Here is a 25,781-nt window from a genome sequence, read left to right as displayed (position 1 = left end):
TCGGCACCGGATTCCGGCTGGATTGGGCCGGAATCCGGCCGGAATTCGGCCAAAACAGGGCAGACACGGTGGCACCCGCTTTCGCCGGAAATCGGCCAGATTCCGGCCGAATCACGGCCGGAGACCGACCGCGGTCGACGCGCCGGCGCCGGGCGCGTCGACCGCGGCCGGTCTCCGGCCGTGATTCGGCCGGAATCCGGCCGATTTTGGTCGGAATCGGCCAACAGACCGGCCGAAATTCGGCCGGATTCAGGCCGAATTTGGCCGGAATCCGACCACCGGACCCGGCGCCGGTGAGTTGCGCATCCATCGGCGCCGGTCCGGTGGCCGGAGATGGCCGGACGCCGGTGAACAGCTGCGGTGAAGGAGCAAACGTCCGAGGAGAAACACTGTGCGTCGATCGGAGAAACGGACGGTCTCGATTGCTTCGCGCACGGGGTGCGCAGGATAACAGAGCGCAGGAGATCAAATTTCTATATATATATATATATATATATATATATATATATATAAGATTGATATTCTGCGCGCCTGTCTCATGCGCGATCGTGCGCACCAGGCCGATCCACCGTCAATCACGCGTGATCGCACAGATCGGGCCGTTCAAATGTGGGAATGCACAGTGCTCTGCACCCGGTCCCCGCCGCTGCGGCTGCCCCGTCCGCCCACCGTCAGTCGTCGGATCGGGCCCGATCAGCGCGCCACTCGCCGGCGCGTCGATCGGTTTCCGACCAATTTGGTCGGAAACCCGCAGGCAATGGCACGCGCGGTTTCCGACCAAATCGCGGCCGGAGACCGGTCGGGAAAGGACCGGAAATTTGGTCGGAAATCGTGCGTGCCACTGCCGGTGCGTTTCCGACCAAATTGCGCCGAATTCCAGCCGAAATCCTACGCCGATCGACGCGCCGACGAGTGGCGCGCTAATCGAGCCCAATCTGGTGGCCGACGGTGGGCGGACGGTGCGACGACAGTGGCAGGAAGCGACGGGGGTCGGCTGTGTCACATACGGGGATCGCGTAGCGGGGTCGCACAGAATATCAGAACTCTCTCTCTCTATATATATATATGAGTCTTTAATAAACATGTTCGTGAACACGTTCGTGAGCCTTTAAACGTACATATTCGTGAGCTCACGAACCAAATACTGTTAAGCGTGAGCTCAGTTTGATAAAATTTTCAAGCTTGAAATCAGGCTCGAGATCGGCTCGTTAACTTAATCGAACGAACTCAAACAAACTTTTTTTCAAACTGAAACTCGAATAGTTCATGAGCTGCTTGGCTCATTTATACCCTATTTCTTATCTCAAAAATATTCTTTATTTTAATGTTATTGTAAAAAAATTTGTCATCATCGTTTTTCACCGAATTAAAATTACTTTTGAATTTTTTGCTTGTTTATAGAAATAATATATTTGATATCTAAGACCTGTGATCGCTGTATTGATATGCATCCTCTGCCGTCCAATCGTAATCAGACGGACCAGATAAAGCATAACAAACAGTTGGTACCTCGCAACGCACCTCCTCCGTCCCTTGTTGGCGGCTCCAACTAGAACCGGTAGCCCATTTCAGCGAGGACGAGAGCAAGGAGAGAAGGTTGCCTCTCGCCGTATCTGAATCCCGAGGGGAGAAGGTGTCTCTATGATGAGTAGCGGAGGGGACGAACCCACGCGGAAGGACGTGACCACCGGCGGCGGCAGCAGTAGTGGCGGAGGAGGGATCCCCAGTTCTAATCCTGAATGGAGGTTCAACCAAACCCTCCGAAATGTTCAAGGGTTGGTGCTGTTTTTACTTTCGATCCCCATTTTGTTAGGTCCCTTAACCAAATCTGGATCTTAGGTGCCAATGTCAATGGTGTATGGAATTTGGTACAGTCTTACTGTTGAATAGTGTGGGTGCTCGAAAATTCTGAATCTTGAATGGCTATTGTGCTTTATTTATTTTTTATGGTGGAAGCTCTTTATTCCCTTGCTACGAAGATATTAAGATAAAGATTGGCTTCCAGATCTGTTCATTTTAGTGCCTAGGTTTATGAGAACAAAGTTGCTTGATTGTTCCAATGTTGTTATTGTTTTGAATTTAGGACTTTGGACACGACATTAGGGTGGCAATTCTCCATTTAATAAAATCTACTATGTCCCTACTAGGGGAGGGTGAATTGACACACACCCAAATCGTCGAATTCCTTGCACAAAACACATACAGCAACAATTTTAGTAGCACAAGTGTTTGTGTGCGTTCGGTTGGTCGTGTCAAGTGTATAGACAATGGAAATAGAATGATAAGTTTGACCCATCCATAGAGATTTCCACAAGGTTTAACAAGCTTGACCCTATACGGAATTTTACTAAAACTAATTCTCATCTCTTCCTACTGATGAAAATGAAAGGGAAGAGGTAAATTGCGAAGAGGTTGGTGCCTTCTAATACTTCTCTAAGCTCTTGGATCCTTCTGGACACTTATATCACTTGATCAAGAGATCAAGAGAAGTATTCATGAGTACTAAGTGCTCAAAAGCTTGTCAACAGCTTATATGCAAATCACCTTTCAGCTACTTATAGTTGACTGAAAAAGGACTCCAGTCGACAGGAGTGCCAAAGTAGTTGTTGAAAGCTAACAACTCTCTTGCTAATCGTTTATTAGAAAGATAGTCCACTGGCTAATATATAAAGCTTATGTTCTCTCGAAAATCATATAAACCACCTAGTCAATCAATAAGATTCAGTCAATCGGAAATTGGGTAGTTCTGCATTTTACACCCAATCATAAGCTTATACGAAGGCCTGAACTTGAGTCCGTCAACAAAACACAACTTGGGAAAACATCTCGCAACCAAAGGTTTCACAACTATTGAATCCTAGGCAGCTCAACCCACCCACTACCTAAGCAACCACAACATCATTACAAGATGTTACATGCTATAAGATAAAACTAAAGATTATAATCACTTAATGTAATCTTTCATTTCTCTCATGTCTTCCGATATTTAGCTACTAGATTCCACTGATCTTTTCCTCGAGCTCCAAGTGCAGCAAATCTATTCGAGCAACGTATCGATTTGAGCCTCCAACTCTTAAGCTGACCAATCTCTTCCTTGAGCTCCAATACACCAACTTAATCCAAGCCAAGGTTTGAAGCACACGTTTATCGTGTTCACAACTTGATTTCATAGAGTCCATTGAGCTTCTCGCTCCACTCAGCCTCCAACCTTCAAACACATGATTTTCATGATCATCGCACACATAACTTGATTCCATTGAGGCCATTGAGCTCTTTGCTTCCAAGCCTCTGGTCCTCAAGCACACTGGCTCTATGCTTGCACATGCACTATCCGAGTACCCACACACTTGATGCACTATATTAAATCATAAAATAGTACATAACTTAACCCATATTGTCAACACATAAAAAAACATGGTGTAACCTAACCACAATGTGGGAGTCATTTCCCCAACATATTTTAGTTGGAAATTTCTTGGCATTGGTGTTTCTAGGGCTTGGTCACTTAGTTTCTGCATTTGGCGCATGAAGAATTCATTTATATGTGGGTTTAGTGTGGTGATACTGGCTCAGATATAATGGGTTAATGATCATGTTTCAATAACATGTCTTGTTAATTTCCTTCATGAAATGCTTAATCAAGAGACTGTGACATTTGCTGGCACTCTTGGTAGTACTACTCTTGAAAGACCTGCTCTATTTTTTAAAAAATAAATAAACAAGTAAATCGTTCTTCAAAATTTAAATAATGGGAATCTTCTAAAGATAATTGGGGCTTTTAATACAATGTGACCTCCGTATTGCTATAATTTTTGAACAGTTTTATGTCAAAGACCTATTAGCTTCTCTCGTGGACGGAAATGGCATTTGGCCTTATAAATTTATCTTTCATATCTCCTTCATTCAGCTTGCTTAAAGGTCGCAGTTTCCCTGGCAAAGTTTTGCTGACTAGGAAATTTGAGCCTCCAAATGTTCATGCTTCACATGCACACACTCAAGAAATGGAAAGAAGCTACTCCCAAAATGTTCCTGGAAATGAACACACAAGCAGTTCATTTGAAGTAATTGTGAATATTGTATATGGATGTTCTAGGACTTATCTCTTTACAGTTCCATCAATGTAACAATAAAAGCTCCTTACTCCACAGGCAGAAGTTAGAAGTTATGGAAAAACAGCGAACAATGCAAATTTACAGAAGACAAATATATTGTTGTCAACTACTTCAAGTGCGCCATCTGATACTCAAGGTTCTCTTTCTGGAGCTAGAGCCACAGATTCTGCAAGAGTTGCAAAATTTACAAGGGAACTTTCTAGACAAGCTGTTGTACTAGGTATAAAGAATTTTTCTTCATTCTTTGCACCCCTTTTATTTTGGTTTTGCCAATTTCCTTATAAAAATTTATCTTACTAGCTCTTATTTTGTGTCAATAATTATTGAAATTTTCCCTTTTCTCTCCTTAAGTATATTTGCTTGCTCAATGTTTAACCTTGTATTATGTGGGCATATGCAAGTACTTTTTATAAAAAAAATTAAATATGTAAGCTAACCATTTTAATTTTAAAGAGTTGTGGTGCATGTGCCAACATAAAAATTTCCTTGATTGTGTCAATTTCAATGAGTTAGAAAGAGAGTCTTGGCGTAATGGTAAAGTTGTTGTCATATGACCTTGAGATCACGAGTTCAGTTGTAGAAACAACATCTTGTAAAAATGCAAGATAAGACTGCATACAATTGACTCAATGTGGTCTGACCCTTCCCCAAGGCCCCGCACTGGCGGGAGCTTTGTGCATCGGGCTGCTCTATTTTTTTTTTTTTTCAATTTCAATGAGTTATGACAGAATAGTAAACTTTGTTGTAACATGCTAAATGATTTCTTTTTCTTTAAACATAGTTATAATAAAACACTAAGTCATCATCAATTGCATTGGAACAGATGTGAAACGCATTTGAATGTATTAATTCATTTGTGATATATTCATTCATATATTGATTCCATGTCCGCAATGCTTCTTCATCAGTATTATAAGCATGAAAATTCTGTCACATACATGATTTTTCTTTCGTAAGATTGCTGGTAATTGTATTGTGACATGGAGCCATATTACACATTCCATTAAGAGTATTTTCTTTTATCTGTTTCCTATCAGTCATCATAGTAGCTTCTAAAGTGAGCATGAATTTCGCCCATTTAACACCACCAGCAAGACATTAATAACTAATCGGTCAGAGAAGAATTGAACTAAATATATGTGACCCTTATGAATCAAGAGTCAATTGATATACTGTATCATGAGGCATCCATACTATATAAGCTGATCTCGTACTTCTTCAAAATTTTAGAACCACATAATGAGTGTATTTACTCTGTAAGTATCTAAACTACTTGTTTCTAATCATGGATTAGGATCAAACACATCAATATAGTACCTTAGTAAATCCATAAGATTGTCAGATGGAACTTTTCAATACTTTCACAATCATTGATCATGACTAAGATTATGAAATTGAATTACTAAACAAGAGTCATTTTTCATATATCAAAAATTAGGATTCCAGTAACAATATTATATAGAAATCTCATTTTTTACCAACATATTAATGAATTATCCATTAGACTCCTTCAATATGAATATAAAAAGTAACTCATAGCTAACTGTGCAAATCAGTGCTTTAGAATATAAAGCTGAAATATCATATAGGTAGTAATTGCCATATCATCAATGGCTATGACCACAATTAACTCTGGTGGTACGAGGCACTCAAGTATGTGACAATTAACCCAGTGGTATAAGTCACTCCTCTATATCATAATCAATCTGGTTGTATGAGTCACTACACTGTATCATAATTAACCACGTTAGTACTAGTCATTCCAGGATACAATCAACACTGTAAATTTTTTTAAATATAACGTAATAACAAATCACTTTTTCTTAGTAATTTCCATATCATATTCTTACCTAATTTCATGAAATAGAAAAATGTTGTGCAATATAATGGCTTATCAAAATCACATAGTGGTTGATCCATATTATTCATTGACAACAGTGATAACATTAACTCATTCTCTACCTGTCTAATTGATCATATAATTAGAATAAACATAACAAAGCTAGCATATCTAAATTTTAGAGTATTAGTTTGTGTATGCATTTCCAGGATGCTGACATTTTTATTTAGACCACTTACCAGATTGTGCCAACTGGACAAAAGTAATTATCTAATTTCTGCATTTATCCTCTATCCTTCACATGATATTTCTTTTCCCTTGCCTCCTTTTTCTCTTCCTTGATCTTTATTTTCCCGTCTCATATAATCTGTGAAGCTTCATTGCTAATGTCTATTTCTTTTATCTTCCATTTCCAACTAAGGAAAACAAAATCCTAACTCTTCATGAAAGATCTATTTCTTTTACTCTTCTTCCTTAATTTTCCTCTTCTCCAATACAATCCATCAATATTTTCCTTTTCTTTCATTTCCAGCAAATATGCCTTTTAACTTCTCTTTGCATCTTCCTCACCTTTCTGCATCATTTCTTGCAACAGAAATACCATCTCTTTCAAATTTTACATTTCTAAATCTCCCCGTTCCTTCGCCGAAGCCACCTTCTTCTTCTCTGCTTCCTTCTTCCTCTTCTTTTCATTTTCTCCTTCTCCTTTTCCTTCTCCTCCTTTCTTCTTCTCTCCTCTAAACTCTCCTTCACTTCTTCCTCTTTTTTCCATTCTCAAATGCTTCCACACTTTTCCCACATCATAAGCCCACTCCTTTCCACCACCTGCCAAACTTGCAGCCCCCTCCCTCCTTCCTCCCCCACCCACCTACCCATGCTACATACATGCCATACAACATGTCGACCACCTGTATACTTTGTCCACTTCAGAACCACGATCTGCCGATTTATGACCTACTCGGTCAGGAAACTGATAGCTTTTGAGCATGCTGTCATTAACTTTGTTGAGGCTAGAGTCTAAGAGGCATACTGGTTGACCATTAGGTAGGGTTTAAGGATGTTGTTTTCCTTTCTGTAGGTAAAAAAATTTAACTCATCTTTTATTGTTTAGTTACGTATAGTTGATTTTCACTCTTAGCTGCCTTTACTGTAACTAAACTTTTATGCTTGTTTTTTTGCTTCGATGTATTTAAGATACATGCATTTGCTTTGGTTTGAAGGATTAATTTATAAAATCAATATGAAGAATAAAGATAAACGGTATTAGGTGCTGGTTAAGTGCAGTAGATAAGTGCATCTCTGAAGCCTGAAGTCATTTTAGCAGTAAGCAATATCCTTGAACATATTAGTCCCTAAGTTATTTACATATCTGCAGAAAAGCTGCGTGAGTTATCTTGGAGTGGTGTACCACCATATATGCGACCTAATATATGGAGACTTCTTCTGGTAATTGTTTAACCTTTTCAAGTTTTATCATAACTTTGCTCAATTATGTTCAGTATAATTCGAAATAGAATTCTGATTTTATCAAGGGAATACATATTTTTTAGTTGCTATTTCAACAGAATAGGCAGGCTAACTTTTTTGAACAGCTAAAAAGACTATTCTGTTCCTTAGACTATTTATCATGGCATCATGCCTGTTATTTGAACATTGTTCTTCTGATAAAAGGTGACTAAGCTCTGTTGTTAAATTAGCATTCCTTAAGGGGCACTGGTTAATTCCTGATCATTGATATGCAACATATTGCTACTAGCCATCTCCCGGTTATTTAGTTCTCTTGTAAGATTTTGCAAACCATCAACTTTTCCCCCCAATGAATTTCATTTTAACCTTATTCTTGGACCTTGCATAATCAACCCATTATAGCTTGATCTTTCTGAAGTAGAAATATCTCAGATGTATAATGTTGTATCAGACTAGAATGTAGAATTGCACTAATCAAGAACATGTCATCTATAAGTTTTTGTGTCTCATGTAAATGATGTTCAATGAACATGCTGTACAACATGTATACGTAATTTATGATAAGTAAAGGAAATCTCAAGATAATGCCAAGATGTTTACCACTATATGTGCTTCTAATGTCTAATAAATAGTTAAAAATGAACAAAATAAGAAACTTTAGACAACTAAATATTTGTAGGCAAGAAATCAAGTTTTGCACACAATCCCATGTGACAATAGGAGACGAGAGAGGAATGCAAGCTTGAGAATAATTTTTAGTGATGTGTCTTCTGATTTATCAAAGACAATCTATTGGTTATTACAATGATTTTGAGGAGGATCTTTTTATATAATCTCTCAGCATGAAATAGATTAATAGTATTGTAAGGTACTCACTTTTAGATTAGTAGTATTGTAAATCATTTTCATGAGCTCAAGTTTAAACCTTTGTAATGCCTTCTGGCCTTAGGGGCATCTCTATTATAATCCCACATGGAATAAGTGTCCAAGGGATTGAGATAAACTCAACAATATAGATGTGGAGCAATACTTTAAGGGGTCAGTCTTGGAAAAATATATCAAACAGTGAATCGTCAAACCACAAATTTGTCATTAAATAAATAATTAGAGTAGGTCCAACTGAGAGTACAGATTTCTCTTCCCTTCGCATGCTTTCTCTCTCTGTGAGGCCCTGATTCTCTCCAAGGTTGCTCCACTGCTGCACCATCACTCACCAATATAGATGTGGAGCAATACTTTAAGGGGTTAGTCTTGGAAAAACATATCAAACAGTGAATCGTCAAACCACAAATTTGTCATTAAATAAATAATTAGAGTAGGTCCAACTGAGAGTACAAATTTCTCTTCCCCTCTCATGCTTTGTCTCTCTATGATGCTCTGATTCTCTCCAAGGTTGCTCCGCTGCTGCACCATCACTCACGGACCCTTCCTTTCTCTGTTCGTGCACTTTCCCTTGCAGTTGGTGGTTAGTGGAGGATTAAAGGGGTCTCATATTCAACTCTAAATCAAACCTAAATACATTTTATCTACAAATTAGTACTTGCTTGATACATCCAAGCAAATAGTTGAGGATTTGGCAAAAATTAACTTCAATTGATCACGTTAAAAACGCAAAGCCAGAAAAGGTATGCAGAAATATCACATAAATAGAAAAAGAGATGAAAGACCTACAAACAGCCCTCAAGACATTAGAAAAAGATGGTTGGATACCTAGTTGTAATCCTTGTATGATTGAAGCACTTGGAGGGGCAAAATCTCACGTATCATCTCTTCTTGGAGCGAGGCTCCTCGCGATGAAACTGGAACATTTGGCAGGAGACCACTATCACATCCGAAGTTTGAGTTCTTGGCAGCATTCATGCCTCTACTTTGTTTGTCCAAGTGATAATATTATTTTTTATATCAGAGGGTTAGGGAAGAAAAGGTGGAGACCATTTCCTATCAGAAGGGAGGTGGAGGTATAAATTTGGTTTAGTATTTCAAATTTCATCCTATATCAATTGGCATGGGCATAACTTTTCATTCCTCCCATTAATTGGGATGCAATAGGGTCGAAAATTTTTAGTGTGCAAGGGATACTTCCTTGCAAGCTCACCCTTCATTTGCAAGTTTGGAGTATGTCCATCGTCCGGAATTCATCTACGTCTGCGAGTTCGTTTGAGAGTCCAATCATCATCTGTAAGTTTGTGCCATTTGTGAGTTTGTCTATGAGTTCATGCATCATCCATGAGTTTGTCCTCAAGCAAGCCATGAGTCCATCATGAGCTCATCATTTGCTAGAGCTGGAGTTGGCAAGGATCGCCCTAGTTGTAGCCCTCATTTCCTAACTGTGAGAACATCCATTATTCATTCCGTGCTCTTATTGTGACTTGCCCATTGCAAGCAATACCTCCTTCAGGTGAGTGAACTTTCCACTCTTCTTTTTTCTCCTCTTCCTCTTCTTTCCCTCTTGCTCTTTGTTGGAGCGACAGACACCATTTGTTGGCACGAGGTGAAATGACATGAAGTTGTTTTGTTTTGGCCAGGGACTCAAATTTCAACTCGAAAGAATATTTTAAACCTTGGCTTGGTCCCAGAAGATTGAAAGAAATTACTCGAGTTTTTTTGTTGAACTTTGTGATGCCTACTTTGAGCCCTAAATATTGAAAGGGATTACCCAACCTTATCGTAAGAAGCCTACTAAGAACTTTAGCTAGTCAAGTGACGCTAAACATGCTCAATCAAGAAGTATTTAAGTGAGTTTAAAAACTCCTCACCTGTCCAATAACCTTGACCATCACCTAAGAGGTATATCATTTTATTTCCAATTACTTGGACTCTAAGCTTAGAGTGCATTTAGAGGTAAGGACGCACTACCCAAAGAATCTACTAAGTGCAACCCAATTGACACGTATATATAATCCCAAGGCATGGGGACCTCAAATACCTCAATTGTTATAGCCAACCAATAAATAAAGCTCACCACTAACCATTCGATGTTTAACCAACACTGAGATGGTCAAATGATGCGGAAGGGGCCTCACCTTCAACTATGATGAATCGTTTTCACCTGGCAAGCAATTGTTTATGCTGGATTAAGTGGATAAAGATAAGGAGATAAAAGAGTCTCCTAAATACTCACTAATGGTCATCATGGTCATCTAGGGACTAGGAATTCCTCAGTCTCAAATATTTTGAGTTTTGGCCACTATTCACTCACATTTTTCAATCTACATCGACTTAGGAAATATACAACTTTTTCAGTGAACAACTCGCCATCAACTAAAGTTAAGCTGATAGGAGATAAGGAGCTCAAATTCTCAGTCTTGATCGCTAATGACAAACGACTACAAAGGATCGCAAACTGGCCAAGTGCCCACACTACTATTAGATACTTCGATTTCCTTATTTTTCCTCTTATAAAATGTGATATTGTACTAGGAATTAGATGGTTGAGCCTATTGGGTCTCATCCTCTTGGATTTCAACTCCATGACCACAGCTAAAATTAATATCACAAGGAAGACAAGTTAAACTACGAGGGACCCCCGAGAATGGCTAAAATCAATATCTGTAAGAGATAAACAAAAATCTATGCATCAAATGAAGATGTCAGATATTGATAAACAAAAATCTATGCATGAAATGAAGATGTCACTGCAAAAAATAATCACCTACTTTGAGAACCAAAGGGATCCATGTCAACCAAAGACTTATCAAAGGAAGAAGCTAAGAAATCAAATGGGAAGACAAACCTTGTGTTTAGGAAAAGCACAATCTTGTAGGGAAGGAAATGTTATGATCCCATATATAAGTCTCTAAGGGATCAAGATAGGTACAAGAAGATAGGCATGGGACGATCCTTTAAGGGATCAATCCTAGGAGCGTAAATCAAATAGTGAACCACTGAACAATTAATTAACCAATAAGTAGATTGAACCATTAGATAAACTCCAGTTGAGAGTCTCTAAAAAGAGATCAATTGCACCTTATAATCACATCAAATAGTAACAAAATTCTCTTCCCTCTTTTGCTTACTCTCTCTCCCATACTCTCTTTTTCTCTGCAACTTTGATTCTCTCCAACGTTGCTCCACCGTTGCACCATTGTTTGCTGCTAACTCTTCCCTTATTTCTCAGTTCGGTTACTTTTCCTTGCAATATGTGTCTCCTAGAGGGAAGAAGAGATGTCTCATAACCAACTTTAAACTAGACCTAAAGACATCTTGCCTTGGGACTAGTTCCTCACACATGCCCATAACTATCTCCTCTTGAAATTACACTCTTAATCAATAGAGAAATCAACTCATTACTGTGTTGTGTTCTTTACCTTGATGTCTATTAATGGATTAGGCCAGGATTCACTTTGTTCCTTAATGTATGCCATACACTTACATGCAATTAGCATTCCTTAGTTTTCTCGCATCACCATCCTGAAAATCCCTGGTTTGCCATATGAAGCTTTTTCTGTTGCATTTATCTGTGATATATCTATAATCATTATCTGAAATATGTGAAACTTACACATCAGCTGAAAACAGGGATATGCACCGCCTAATTCAGATAGAAGGGAGGGAGTTTTGGCTAGAAAGAGACTTGAGTATGTTGAATGTGTCGCTCAATATTATGACATTCCTGACACTGAGAGGTCGGATGATGAGATCAACATGCTTCGCCAGGTTTTTCATTCAATTTTTTTTTTCATATTTTAGGACATGGTTATCATGCTGTTTGCATTTGTATTCTAAATCTTCATATTCTTTATTAACAGATCTCCGTTGACTGCCCGAGAACGGTACCTGATGTTACTTTCTTCCAGCATGCTCAAATTCAGAAATCCTTGGAGCGCATTCTTTATACATGGTTAGATTTAATGGTTGATTCTGTCAGAATAGGACTTAAATTCCACATTCTTTCCTTTTATGTGATCATATCATTTATGATTCCCTGTGAATGTGCACATATTGTTGCAACCAGGTTTCTCTTGTGTTAAGCTGTACTTAATTGTTTATGATCAACAATTTGTATTTGTTTAATGGTACACATTAACCTACCACTTTAGATGAAACTTATTGACCAATACTATCATACTTCATGGTAATATCTCTTGAATATGCTGCTAGGTTCATCAAATACTAATCAGGATTAATTCTGACTCTTCATTGAAGAAATCCTTATCAACCAAGAAAATCATAATCCATGGTATATCTTGAACACGTGTAGTTCATCTAATACTATGTGAATATTATTGCAGACACTTAAATTCCCTATATATACTTCAACTTGCCATGAAGCTAGTAGCTAGACTAGGATATGGATATCACTTTCAACGACTTGATGCTCCTCCTTTTGACATTCCACCAAAAAATCTGAGGTGACTACACTCTCCAATGAATCATATGTTTGTGGGAAATTTTGAAGCCATTATAGTAACAACTAATGAAACTCAGTGCTCATTACAAGCAGGGTTTGTGTGCCTCTGTGAGTGTTCTTCCAGGCTTGCATGAATCGCTTGGTTGTCACATAAGAGAGAAAAGATTATTTGGATAACTAAAAATTTTATTAATGTATCAATGTTTAAAATAATGGGAGGGGAGCTTTGACGCAATACTAAAGTTGTTGTCATGTGACTTGGAGGTCACCGATTCGAGTCCCAAAAACAACCTCTTGCAATACAAGATAAAGTGCATACAATTGACCCTTCCCCGGGGCATTGGCGGGAGCTTTGTATACCGAACTGCCCTTTTAATGTTTAAAATAATGGGAGGGGAGCCTTTGTATAGGTCTTACAATAACTCTTCTCCTAATACTTGTGTCAAACATTCAACAGTGCTTTATTCAGACTACCGGATTCTAAGACCAGATACCAACCTCTCAACTTATGGCTTGTCTACTTGAGAGGAAGGAAGCCAAAGTAGATGTGTGTTGAAAAGACTGATATAACCCTCCATCTCGGAATAACAAAATCAAATGGCTAATTTTTCATTTTCCCTCCTTTCCTCTCTTATCAAGTAGACAAACAAGGGAAACTTCTCTCCTCTTCCTTCCCTTCCTCCCTTCCCCCCTTCCCCACCTCCCTTCCCCCCTTCCCCACCACTGTTACTTCCTTTCTCCTCTTCCTCCACTCAAGCAGACATGCCATTAGACTAGATTTGCTAGAAATAGTTTGACTACAAATAGTAAATATTACTATGTTTAAAATTTAGATCATGTACCAGATTATTTTACCAGACTGTTTTATTTTTCTGAAATAAGTAAAAAAAAATTAAACTACTTTTAATTTTTTTTCTGCATGATTGCCATTCCAAATCCTAAAATTTGTCACTCAAAAGGTCGTGATGTTATTTTTTTCTCTTGGAAATTTATCCAAATGGTGAAAGTGAGTACCTTTATGGGCTTTTTAAACATTCCTTGTGATTCTTATATATTATTTTGTCAGAACTCAGAAGTGCACTATAATTTAGTTTATATGATTTATTTCTTTCCAGGGCTATTCGTCACCCAGCAAGTGGATATGTTCAAGGAATAAATGATCTCGTCACACCATTTTTGATAGTGTTCTTATCTGAACATCTAAATGGCAGCATGGAGAGTTGGTCAATTTCAGATCTCTCTCCTCAGATAATATCTAACATTGAAGCTGATTGTTACTGGTGTCTCTCAAAATTGCTCGATGGCATGCAAGATCATTACACGTTTGCTCAACCAGGAATTCAGCGCCTTGTTTTCAGATTGCGTGAACTGGTTTGTCGCATCGAAGGTAATTCTGGTCTTTTGTGATATTTCTTTTGCTTTTTACCACTAGATTAGTTTTATATCTTACGCTGATCTATTTTCTCCATCAAGCTTTCTTCCTTTGTTCTTTTGTATTAAGTTCTAATCACAGGTTGCTATGCAGGAGCAATTGCTCTTTTCCTTCCTTCAGACCAACTTTATTTAATCTAATTCTAATCATCCTCCTGCACTTATCCGGAAAATATGCACATGTTACTTGTTTAATTGGAATCTAGTTTGATTTTTTAATGCTTCTTGTTTCAACTTCTCACATCTCTTGAGAGGTGGTAATGGTGACCTGCAAACATGTTTAAATCAGTATGTAGATTTTTCTTCTATCAATCTATTACAGCACTATAAGTTATGGTTGATTTATCAATTGTTATGTCCAACTAAATGAGTGTTTTTTTGGCCAGCAGTGCCATGTTTTTTTTGGCACTCCATTGACAAATCTGTTGTTTCCTTGCCACTCAACTACTGATTCTTGAATCATGAATTTCTCTTATTAGCATTTTGTAGTTGTAGGACTTGCCAATGAGCTTACATGGTATGTATAATCAAATAATATATATTGGACATATCATGTAATTATCATTATGTATGGTATGAAAGACATTCTCAAATAGCATTTTAGAATTTTGATGTCTCGGCTTAGTTGTTATAGCGCATCAAACCATTGTCTTTAGGGACCACTTAAATTTCAGTAATTTCTTTTGACAAACAATCCTGCCAAAGGAAATAGCATTGTTAAGTTGATCAGTGGCTATATGCTCTTTGGTGTGTGCTTCAGTTAATCCCAGAGAAGTTTTTTTACTTTCACTGTAGTTAATTTTTTGTCATAGTTTTTGGAATTCAAAATTTTTCCATCCTGATGGTTGACCTTCCATTTTTGGCTCTAGAACCTGTATCAAAACACATGGAAGGGCAAGGGCTTGAGTTCCTTCAATTTGCTTTTCGATGGTTCAATTGTCTCCTAATTCGTGAGGTTGGTTTTGTATTAAAGTTGTGCCCTTGATGAATATACGATCATTTGAGTTGCTAATTAAGATTCATAACTTTCTAGATCCCTTTCCACCTTGTTACTCGTTTGTGGGATACTTATCTTGCTGAAGGAGATTCATTGCCAGATTTCCTTGTGTATATATCTGCAAGTTTGCTACTCACTGTAAGTTTAAGTTCGTCAGTCACTATGTTGGGTTCAGCCGAATGTTAACTAAATATGTTTATTTCATTTTCATAATAATCGTCTGAGAATCATCCTCCTAGTGACAATAATTCTATTCTTGCATTTAGCACAATCCCACTTGACCATCGACTACTCTCATTGTCTTAATACTCATCATCACTAGTAGAACAAAGCAGAAACATAAACTAAAGCTAAACTCCACTAAGAATAATTCTGAGATACAATGTTTTCACTTTCAGATATTTAAAGTTTGTTTATCAAAAAATAGCAATTTCCATCTAGATTATAACTTGATAAGTATATACCACTGTATACCTGCCACTCAGATTGTTAGATATTGTCAACTGTCATTAGGGGTATAAACGAGTTAAGCTGCTCACGAGTTATTCTAGTCTCAGTTCGAAAAAAAGTTCGTTTGAGTTTGTTCAATTAAGTTAACGAGCTGAGCTCAAACTTGATTTCGAGCTTGAAAATATTATCAAGTCGAGCTCGAGTTTAATAGTATTTGGTTCGTAAGCTTACGAATATGTTCATTTGAAGGCTCACGAACGTGTTCGTTAAGAGGCTCGCGAACGTGTGTGTGTATTACATAAATTATAAATATTATATATTAACGAGTCAAGCTCGAACTAAACTCATTTAACTTTTAAACGAGTTATTTTCAAACCGAACTCGAACTAAACTCGTTTAACTTTAAAACGAGCCATTTTTGAATCGAGTTCGAGCCATTCACGAACTATTTAATTTCATTATGAGCTGAACTCAAGCTTAAAAATTAAAGCTCGAATGTTCAGTTTGGCTTGGTTCGATTACACCCCTAACTGTCATGAAAGAGAATTCCTTAATTGTGTTGGAGAAAGTTTGACGATGACATGTATGAACTGTGTCTGTTATTCTCCTACTTTATTGGTGTTTTACTTTGGATGTAGTTTTTCTGCTACATCTGTAACGTTCACGGTAACTAAGGGAGCAAACAGGAAATGACCAGGTCTTGCTTGATATTCAACTAACAAATGTCTCGTGCTCCATCAAACATCATGCTAATTTTGTTTTTCTAATATGATTGCCTCTGATACCGCTTTCAATTTGAAGTGTGTACCAACTTCTGAACTGTTGCTGGATAGCATATAACAGCTAATTCTAAAAGCATGATTTGAATGTTGTAGTGGTCAGATAAGCTTCAAAAGTTTGACTTCCAAGAAATGGTGATGTTCCTTCAACACCTTCCCACAGAGGACTGGACTCACCACGAGCTCGAGATGGTGCTCTCTAGGGCATTCATGTGGCACACCATGTTCAGCAGCTCCCCGAGTCATCTAGCCAGCTAGTGTGAATTCTTCCCACCACACTATAAATCTCCCTCCATTTGTTTCTTACTCTAGGATTGTTTTTTTCTTTTCTCCCTTTTTCTTTTCCTCCATCTTTCCTTCTGCTTCATGTTTCAAGTGTTATTGAGTTTTACTCTGCGTTGCTGCTTGTATTTATAATGTTCTAAACCTGTAAATTTTCAAATCACGATCACATGTATGTAAAATTTGACAAATCGATAAGTTAGAAGATTAAGTAGCTTTTTATCTTGTTTATTCTTGCACAATCACACTTATTTGTACAGAATGAAGTTAGTAAGTCTTGTTTTTTTTCCTTTTTGAACTTGAATTTATAGAATTATATATGTTCCAGTCAAGTCATCGATCAATGAACGGGCTGATGTACATGCTCACCGAGTAGTTGTCGGAAAGGATGAAGAGGTTTGAAAAGCACTTCGAGAGAGAGTTAAAATGGCATTGGGATGGATTCCGGTAAATCACTTCGACGCTTAAGTTAGGATCCTATGTAAGGAATGTGATTAAAGGCTCGAGGAAATTATGATTTTGTGCACATACCTAAATCCCTGGGTAGGAGCAGCCTTTTATAGAATTATCAATGTGTTCAATCTCCAAAACATAAATATTCATTTAAGATTTGTCCAAAGTATGTATTATTGTTTATGTTATACTTCGATATGTGCATTTTCGTTATCTATGTTTTCTAAAATACTTTCTTTGTTTTCTAAAAGAAACAGTCTTAAGGTTTCATAATCTTACAAGCGAACCGACCTTACGGGCTCAACATAAAATCAATCAAAAAGAAATCTGAGACCTTAGGCTAAGATGAGATGGACATGTGAGGTCGAGTCAAGGTTGAGACTTGAGATGTGAGATCGAGGTCAGGATCCGAGATCGGGTAGAGGTTGAGGTCGGAATCCAAGATCGAAGTCGGGATCTGAGATCGAGCGAAGGTCGAAATGAGACTCGAGACTGAGCAAAGATTGAGACCTGAGGCTTAAGGTCTAGATGAGATCGGCATGTGAGATCTGTATGAAGGAAAACTTGGGCAATGACTTTCGTCATAGCAGGATCCTGATCAGTGATAATCATGTTTGGTGCACCTTTAGGCATGACTTCTATGGACCTGTTAAGCAGTCAGATAAAAGACTCAGTGTTCCTGTTGAGATCTACTCCCGGAAGTTTCGACCGTCTTCTTCAGCACCAATGTACTAGAAGACTGAGCAGGATGTGAAGCGAAGAGCTCTAGGGGATCACCTGCAAACACTAAGATCGTGAGAAGGAAGGCCAGGAGTGTCCTGGCACGACCACTCCGATGCTTAAGTCAGTTTGTGAGAGAGAAGGAAGAAAGTGAGAATCGATGTCTGAGGATATGAGATTGCATACCTCTCTTTAGCAACAAACTGACCTTTTATATAATTTGACGACGTCAGGTCACATTAAGAATGTGACTAAAGTATCATCGCCGTTATGAATGTGTCAGAGAGTGGTATATAGTCAGCGCTGGTGTCCCATCGCTGACTTGCATTTAAGGAGGTATGTTCCGCTATCTATCGAAGATTTGCCATGATGACCTGCAGAAATGTCAGAAGAACATTCACAACTGTACGACAGGGGAGTGGTCTTTTCCAAGATTAGAGCAGGGACCGGAAGAGCCGTTAGGAACCGATTCGGCTCGGACCAATGCGAGACCGAACCGATTAGAGGGATCTCTCGGCTGGCGACTCGGTCCGATTCTATGGGACATCTGCCCTTAAGAGGGCCCGATCCGACTGGGCCCTTCGAACGTTGGGGGAGTAGCTTTCATACAGGGGGCCCGGGCTGACTGGGTCCACTCGGGCAAGGCAGGGGTAGCTCCGTTCCGGAGACATCAGCTAAGCCGAACCTGCCACAGAGGCTGGCGAGGGCTCGATTCGGTGGACTCAGTGGGGTGGAGCCATGCGGAGGGGAATTCGGGCTCGAGTTGAGAATCGTCACGCAATTTTAGATTTGTCCTTCCCAATTCGGTTTTCACATCTGGATTCAAGGAGGCTTCTAGGGGTTCGGCTCGGCGATTTCGAATGACTCGGCTAGGTCTATGCTTCTGGTTATAAGGCACCGCGCCCGATAGCTCCCGTTGGATTCGACTAACCGCGCTCAACTTATACGACCATAACACAAGCCTCCCCTCTAGTCTAGTCGAAGGAGATAGGAATTCGACTGACTAGACCAGTGTGGCCGTGGACTCGTGCCCTAGTAGTATCGAGTCATTATGAAGAGTCCACACCCTCTAGAGGCGTGTGCGGAGAGATCTGCTCCCGAAAGTTTCGACCGTCTTCTTCAGCACCAATGTACTAGAGGACTAAGCAGGATGTGAAGGAAGGCCAGGAGTGTTCTGGCGCGACCACTCCGATGCTTAAGTCAGTTTGTGAGAGAGGAAGAAGAAAGTGAGAATCGACGCCTGAGGATATGAGATTGCATACCTCTCTTTAGCAACAAACTGACTTTTGATATAATTTGACGACGTCAGGTCACATCAAGAATGTGACTAAAGTCTCATCGCCGTTATGAATGTGTCAGAGAGTGGTATATAGTCAGCACTGGTGTCTCATCGCTGACTTGCATTTAAGGAGGTATGTTCCGCTATCTATTGAAGATTTACCATGATGACCTGCAGAAATGTCAGAGGAACATTCACAACTGTACGACAGGGGAGTGGTCTTTTCCAAGATTAGAACAGGGACCAGAAGAACCGTTAGGAACCGATTCGGCTCGGACCAATGCGAGACCGAACCGATTAGAGGGATCTCTCGGCTGGTGACTCAGTCCGGTTCTATGGGACATCTGCCCTTAAGAGGGCCCGATCCGACTGGGCCCCTTCGAACGTTGGGGGAGTAGCTTTCATACAGGGGGCCCGGGCCGACTGGGTCCACTCGGGAGGGGCAGGGGTAGCTCCGTTTCGGAGACATCAGCTAAGCCGAACCTGCCACAGAGGCTGGCAAGGGCTCGATTCGGTGGACTTAGTGGGGTGGAGCCATGCGGAGGGGAATTCGGGCCCGAGTCGAGAATCATCACGCAATTTTAGATTTGTCCCTCCCAATTCGATTTTCGCATCTGGATTCAAGGAGGTTCTAGGGGTTCGACTCGGCGGTTTCAAAGGACTCGGCTCGGTCTATGCTTCTGGTTATAAGGCACCGCGCCCGATACCTCCCGTTGGATTCGACTAACCACGCTCAACTTATACGACCATAAAACTCAGTTTTCTCATCACTTATAAAGTCGCAATAAAAAATAATTATCTGATGATGATGATTAACTCCTACAAATGGTGCAAAAATCAATCCATATTTATTGGTGTTATATATCGCATCAAATACAACTACATCGCCAAATACATTATATGTCATCTTTGATACAAGATCCATCCAAAATATCTACTAAATCAGTTATCTAAATTAGTCTCGTAATCAGAGAAAAATATTAAATTCTTCTCTTTCTCAGTGCAAATAACTAGATTAGTATTTCGACATTGATACCTTTTTGTTCATCTTTAGCTATTTCTCAAAGTAATTCTAATATCTTTTTTTGTGCAATCTATCCGCTTAGATCCTTCATATTCTATCTCCAATAATCACATTTGTTGATAAGTTGGCACATTGACCTTTGAAAATTATTGAGTCAATGCTTTCTTTGCAATCGAAATATTACGATGTGAGCGTAGCAAATGCACCTTTAAAAGAGTCAAGAGTGAATGGTTATGATTTTTCATGAAATTAGTGACAACCCAATTAGGTTCAGTTTATTTCTTGACAAGTAAAATCTTTGATTTACAATCAGTTCTAACTTCGTCACAAAGAGTTGGGCAGCATATCATTTATATATATAGAGAGAGAATTTTATTATCCTACACATCCTACACATCCATCCGTGAGCATCTAGTATTAATTTTTTTTTTTTTCTCAATTTTCACTTCTTTAACCTAAACATTAAATCATAAATCTTAAATCGTAAACTATATATATATATATATATATATTTATTATTTCAAATTTTACTTAACCTGATTAATCCATTAAGATAATCTAGTCAGTCAATTTTAGTCATTAATTCAGGTCTATCTAATGGCTAGCTTCAAGAGAATTATAATTCACGCGTGACAATCTCTTGATGCTCAATTATACCACAGTAGTCCGATCCCTCTTCAGTTGATCATGTATCAATCAATCATCTCTCACCGCATGACTAAACTCTCAGTTGCCAGTGAAGCAAAAGGTAAATTAATGGATCAAATATCAATTCTTCAACTAACATCATATATAAAATATCAATAACAACAAGATCGACCTCTTTAATATCCATGTTGGGTGTGATGTAAATACTGAAAATAATATATAATTGGTTCAAATTCCACTAGGAATAAATGTTTTAAAAGTCGATTTTTAAATATGTATAAGTTGAGTTCTAAACTTATTCAATAGGTAAATCAAGAGAATGCTATCTACCCATTAAATAATAATAATAATAATAATAATATAGAGATTAATTGGTTGTTACATGACATGACTTGTCTCCTTTTTTTCCCCCCTTAATTAAAATGTCTTTGTGATCCTTCATTAAAGAAACTTTTCTCTCTTGTTTCCTTAATTTCTCACTCCTCAAACATAAATAATTGAGAGCCAGCTGAAGTATATACATCATAATCAACATTTGGAACCCATAAAGTTCAACACCACTTCCCACACATCATCATATCTAAACAATTCAACTACTTCAAAGGCATGATATTATATGCAAAACCCTAGCTCTTTCTTGATTGAAGTAATTAAAAGCTTCATTTCACACACACACAATAGCACATGGTATATATACAAAGATCACTCATCATCTTATATATATAATTAACTTGGGAAAAGAAAGAAAAAACAATAATCAACTATAATAATTTTACATGAATTCTTCTCTCGGACCATTGTGCTTGATTCCCCATAACAGCACCTCTTTCAGCTGTTGCTGATCACATTTCCAAACCTGCAGGAACAGAACACCAAGAACAAGCCCCAGCAGCAGCAGCAGCCGCCATGGCCAGGTGTGTTTTAAGACCAAGAATGCAAGGCAAACCTAATGCCTTCTCTTCATCTGTACTTATATATATATATATATAGATATATATATTAATTATAATAACTAATTAATTAAGGGAATATGATCGATCATGTGCAATAAGTACTCTTTTCTTTTGTCTTTGAAAGAAGGAAAAGGAGAGGGTGGTTGCCAAGTCAAAGAAAAGTTTAGTAAGTGACAATCATGCAGTTTAGAGATAGACTTCTTCTTTGTTTGCATTACGTTAACGTACAGATCAGAATAGTGGCCTAGAAGACACAGCAACATTTCAAAACTCAAATCAGGTCGGTTCGATCGGTTGGCTCGATTTGTCGAACAGATCGCAAGTTCAATCAGCTTTATATTCTCTAAAGAAATTAAGATTTGGATTTAGATTTTCATCAATATAATTAGCTCAATTGCTTGGTTCTTAGTGTATATGCGATCTTAATTAGTTTGTTAGATTCCAGGTTTAGTTCTGATGATCAATTATTGCATGGCCTTTGAGCTAGAAATTAAAGGTTAGTGGATGCATGCTTGGCATGGAAGGGACAGGGACTGATGCTTGCATTTGAAGCTACAATAATCGACCGTACGTTAAAATGTCGCCAGCAACAAACTAGATCATCAAAGCACTGCCGTTACTTGTTTTTTTTTAATATTAAAATTATATGAAAAAAAAATAAAGTCCGAATATGCAATCTAAGAATTTAAAAATCTAAACACATGCATTCTCGATCTATCTTTATCTTTATGAACGTCTCGTCGAGATTCAATTATTCATTTATATCTGTGTCTTTGCACTTGCAATACACTCTAATTGTTCTATTTGAATGGGATGAAAGAAAATTTATTAACAGATAGAGAAGAGAGGGAAAAAATATTTATGTTTTCTTTGTTTGGATTAAGAGAAAATTTATTAATATGTGTTATTTGAGTAGAAAAAAAAAAATTAAAATTTAAAATATAAAATTATAAAAATATTTTTATTTTTTAAAATAAATTTATATGTGAAAATATATATATAATTCATTAAACCAATTCATTTCACTTTTTATCAAAATCATTTACAGACCAACTAAAATTAATATTTATGACTTAAATAAATAAGAAACGTTTAAAATAACAGTAAATAGATGCACAATAAACCTGTGAAATACAGAATCTGTATATTTTGATTCGAGTCATTCGATAGAAGATAAATCAGCATTTTTATAGATATTTCTATAAAAATTTATTGATGTAAAAAATTTAAAAATTAACACTATAAAATAGGTAGAACATGTTAGTACTCTAGTGCAAAAATAACACGACAAATAAATCATCATAAAATAGAAACATCTATTATTCTATTTTTATGAAAATCATAAAATGTATGACAATAAAAGGATTGATACAACTAAGAGATAAGACTATCATTCGCACGTATTTTATATATCTGTGTGTGTAACACAGTTTCAAAAAAACTAAGAATATGCAATATTCATTCTACTATGATAAAAATAAAGTATATTCAATCATCAAATAACAAGTCTTACATTAAAGAATAATAATTTAACAAATATCTAAAATCATTCAAGTACATAGCATCCAAATATATATCATCCAACAAGTAACAAATTAATCATGCAGTAGATTTTATCCATGCATCATTTAGAATAATAAATTTTTGTGATATTCAAAAGGGCATCTAAGTAAAACTCTTAACATCTTCGAACGTTGAACAAGATACAAATAGCATGTAGAAATTGTCAGACAACTTTGAAATTCTAGAAAAGTTCCCCTTTCTTTTCTGGAGCCTTCTCATTAAATAGAATTGTTTTACAATTTATCTTTAGTAACAAAGTAAATATAGCTACCATATTAATTACAGATAATCTAATTTAAGTATGTACTAATTACAAATAATCTACTCTAGGTAATAATATATACACAGCACAATTATGACAAAGTAAATTCCATATTTGATAGGCCATAATATATGCCATTGATATCCCCCTCAAATTGATGTTGGATGATCAACAAGTATCAATTTGTCAATAAGAAAGTGATGACAGTGTCGGGAGAGAGCTTTAGTAAACACATCAGCAATTTGGAATTCGATGGTTATATGTGGAAGAATGATGGCACAAGCATCATATGCTTCACGAATAGAATGACAATCTACTTCGATGTGTTTGGTGCGTTCGTGAAATACTGGATTAATAGCAATTTGAATAGCACTAGTATTATCTGCATAAAGTGGAGTAGGCTCAAGTTGGGGAAACCCAAGTTCACCCAACAGTCCCCGAAGCCAAACTATTTTAGAACAAGCAGAGGACATAGCGCGCTACTCTGATTCTGTGGAAGACTTAGACACCCGATCTTACTTCTTAGTTTTCCAAGCAATAAGAGAGGTACCCATAAACATGCACCAACCTGTAACTGAGTGTCAAGTATCAGAACAACTAGCCTAATCAGCATCACTATATGCAACCAAACGAATAGGAGAGCCCACAGAGAAGAAAAGTCCTCGGGAAGAAGTGTCATGCAAATAGCGAACAATGCGTTGAACTGCAGCCAAGTGAAGATGTGTAGGTGCTTGTAGAAATTGACTAACCTGTTGAACAGAAAATATCAGGCCGGGTAATAGTCACATAGTTCAAACTCCCCACTAGTTGTCTACATAAAGAGGGATCTGGGAGAAAATCACCCTCATCACGGCGATATTTAACGTTCACCTCTAAAAGATGATCAATAGAACGACCATCCTGCAGACCAACCAAAGCCACTATCTCCTAGAGATATTTATGCTGGTGTAAGAAAATTTCAACTGGAGTAGAGTGCACCTCAAGCCCCAAAAAATAGTGTAAAGATCCCAAGTCTTCATATACAAAGACCCCTGAAGATGCTCTTGAAGCTGAGAAATTAAGACAGAGTCAGACCCCGTAATAACAATATCATCAACATATACCAGGAGCAAGACGATTCCTTTCGCAGTTTTGCACAGGAATAAAGAAGAATCATACTGACTTTGGACAAAAGAGAAGCTAATAAGCGTAGAGCGGAACTTGTCAAACCAAGCACGTGGAGCCTGCTTCAAACCATACAGTGAACGTTTTAGTTTGCAAACATCAGAAGAGAGTGTAGAAAATAACCCTAATGGTAGAGTCATATAAATTTCTTCCTTAAGATCTCCATGCAAAAAGGTATTTTTCACATCCATTTATCGTAATGACCATCCCTTGGAAGCAGCAATAGCTAGGATGAGACGCACTGTTGTCATCTTAGCTACAGGAGCAAATGTCTCCTCATAATCCACTCCATACTCCTGGCGACTACCAAGGGCCACCAGCCTTGCTTTATATCTATAAATTGAGTCATTAGATCGTAGCTTAATAGAATATACCCATTTACAACCAATGGACTTAGTACCATTTGGGCAAGGAACAATATCCCAAGTGTGATTCTCTTGAAGAGCCTGAAGTTCTTCCTGCATAGCTTTAATTAACCCAACATGCCTGCTTAGTCGCATGCGAATAAGAGGTAAGGAACTGTAGTATCAGCTAAAGTGGCAGAAAAACTATATTTATCAGGAGGATGACGAGTGCGAGAGGATTTCTAAAGAACACCAGGTATAAAATGATCAGTTGATGGTAAGATATCCTCAAAATGAGGAAGAAGAATACTTCTAGAAGGAGAAACATGTTGCAGAAAATAATACTCATGCTCAAAGAAAATCACATTTCGGGAAATACGCAAATGATTAGCAATCGCATCATAACATAGAAAACATTTTTTAGCATTGTTGTAACTCATAAAAGCACACCGTACTGATTGAGCTGTAAGCTTGTGACGCTCATGAGAAGGCAAGTGGACAAAACAAACACACCCAAATGTGTGGAACATGTGATAATCAAGATGCATACCAAAAAGACGATAGTAAGAAGAATCAAAATTCAGTTGTTGAGAAGGCAACCGATTAATCAAATACACAGCAGTAGACAAGGCTTCCACCCAAAATATAGGCGGAACTGAGGAC

The 25,781-nt window shown here is 37.9% G+C and overlaps 1 protein-coding gene across 1 annotated transcript; it reads left to right on the top strand.

The window, feature by feature from the left end:
- Positions 1-1,583: 1,583 nt before the first annotated feature.
- LOC141827967 (GTPase-activating protein gyp1-like) lies at positions 1,584-16,898 on the top strand. Its single transcript, XM_074715317.1, has 10 exons — positions 1,584-1,775; positions 3,908-4,061; positions 4,149-4,332; positions 7,328-7,398; positions 11,938-12,075; positions 12,168-12,259; positions 13,885-14,156; positions 15,070-15,155; positions 15,234-15,335; positions 16,523-16,898. Exons 1-10 carry the CDS (start codon positions 1,642-1,644, stop codon positions 16,682-16,684), a joined length of 1,395 nt encoding a protein of 464 aa, XP_074571418.1. The 5' UTR covers positions 1,584-1,641; the 3' UTR covers positions 16,685-16,898.
- The last annotated feature ends 8,883 nt before the right edge of the window (positions 16,899-25,781 follow it).

This window comes from Curcuma longa, chromosome 4, assembly GCF_044706935.1.
Source record: "Curcuma longa cultivar G26 ecotype Majalengka, Jawa Barat chromosome 4, ITB_CL_G26_1.1, whole genome shotgun sequence".
NCBI lineage: Eukaryota > Viridiplantae > Streptophyta > Magnoliopsida > Zingiberales > Zingiberaceae > Curcuma > Curcuma longa.
The sequence above is the reverse complement of the archived record's forward strand: the minus strand, read 5'-3'. Positions and strand labels throughout refer to the sequence as shown.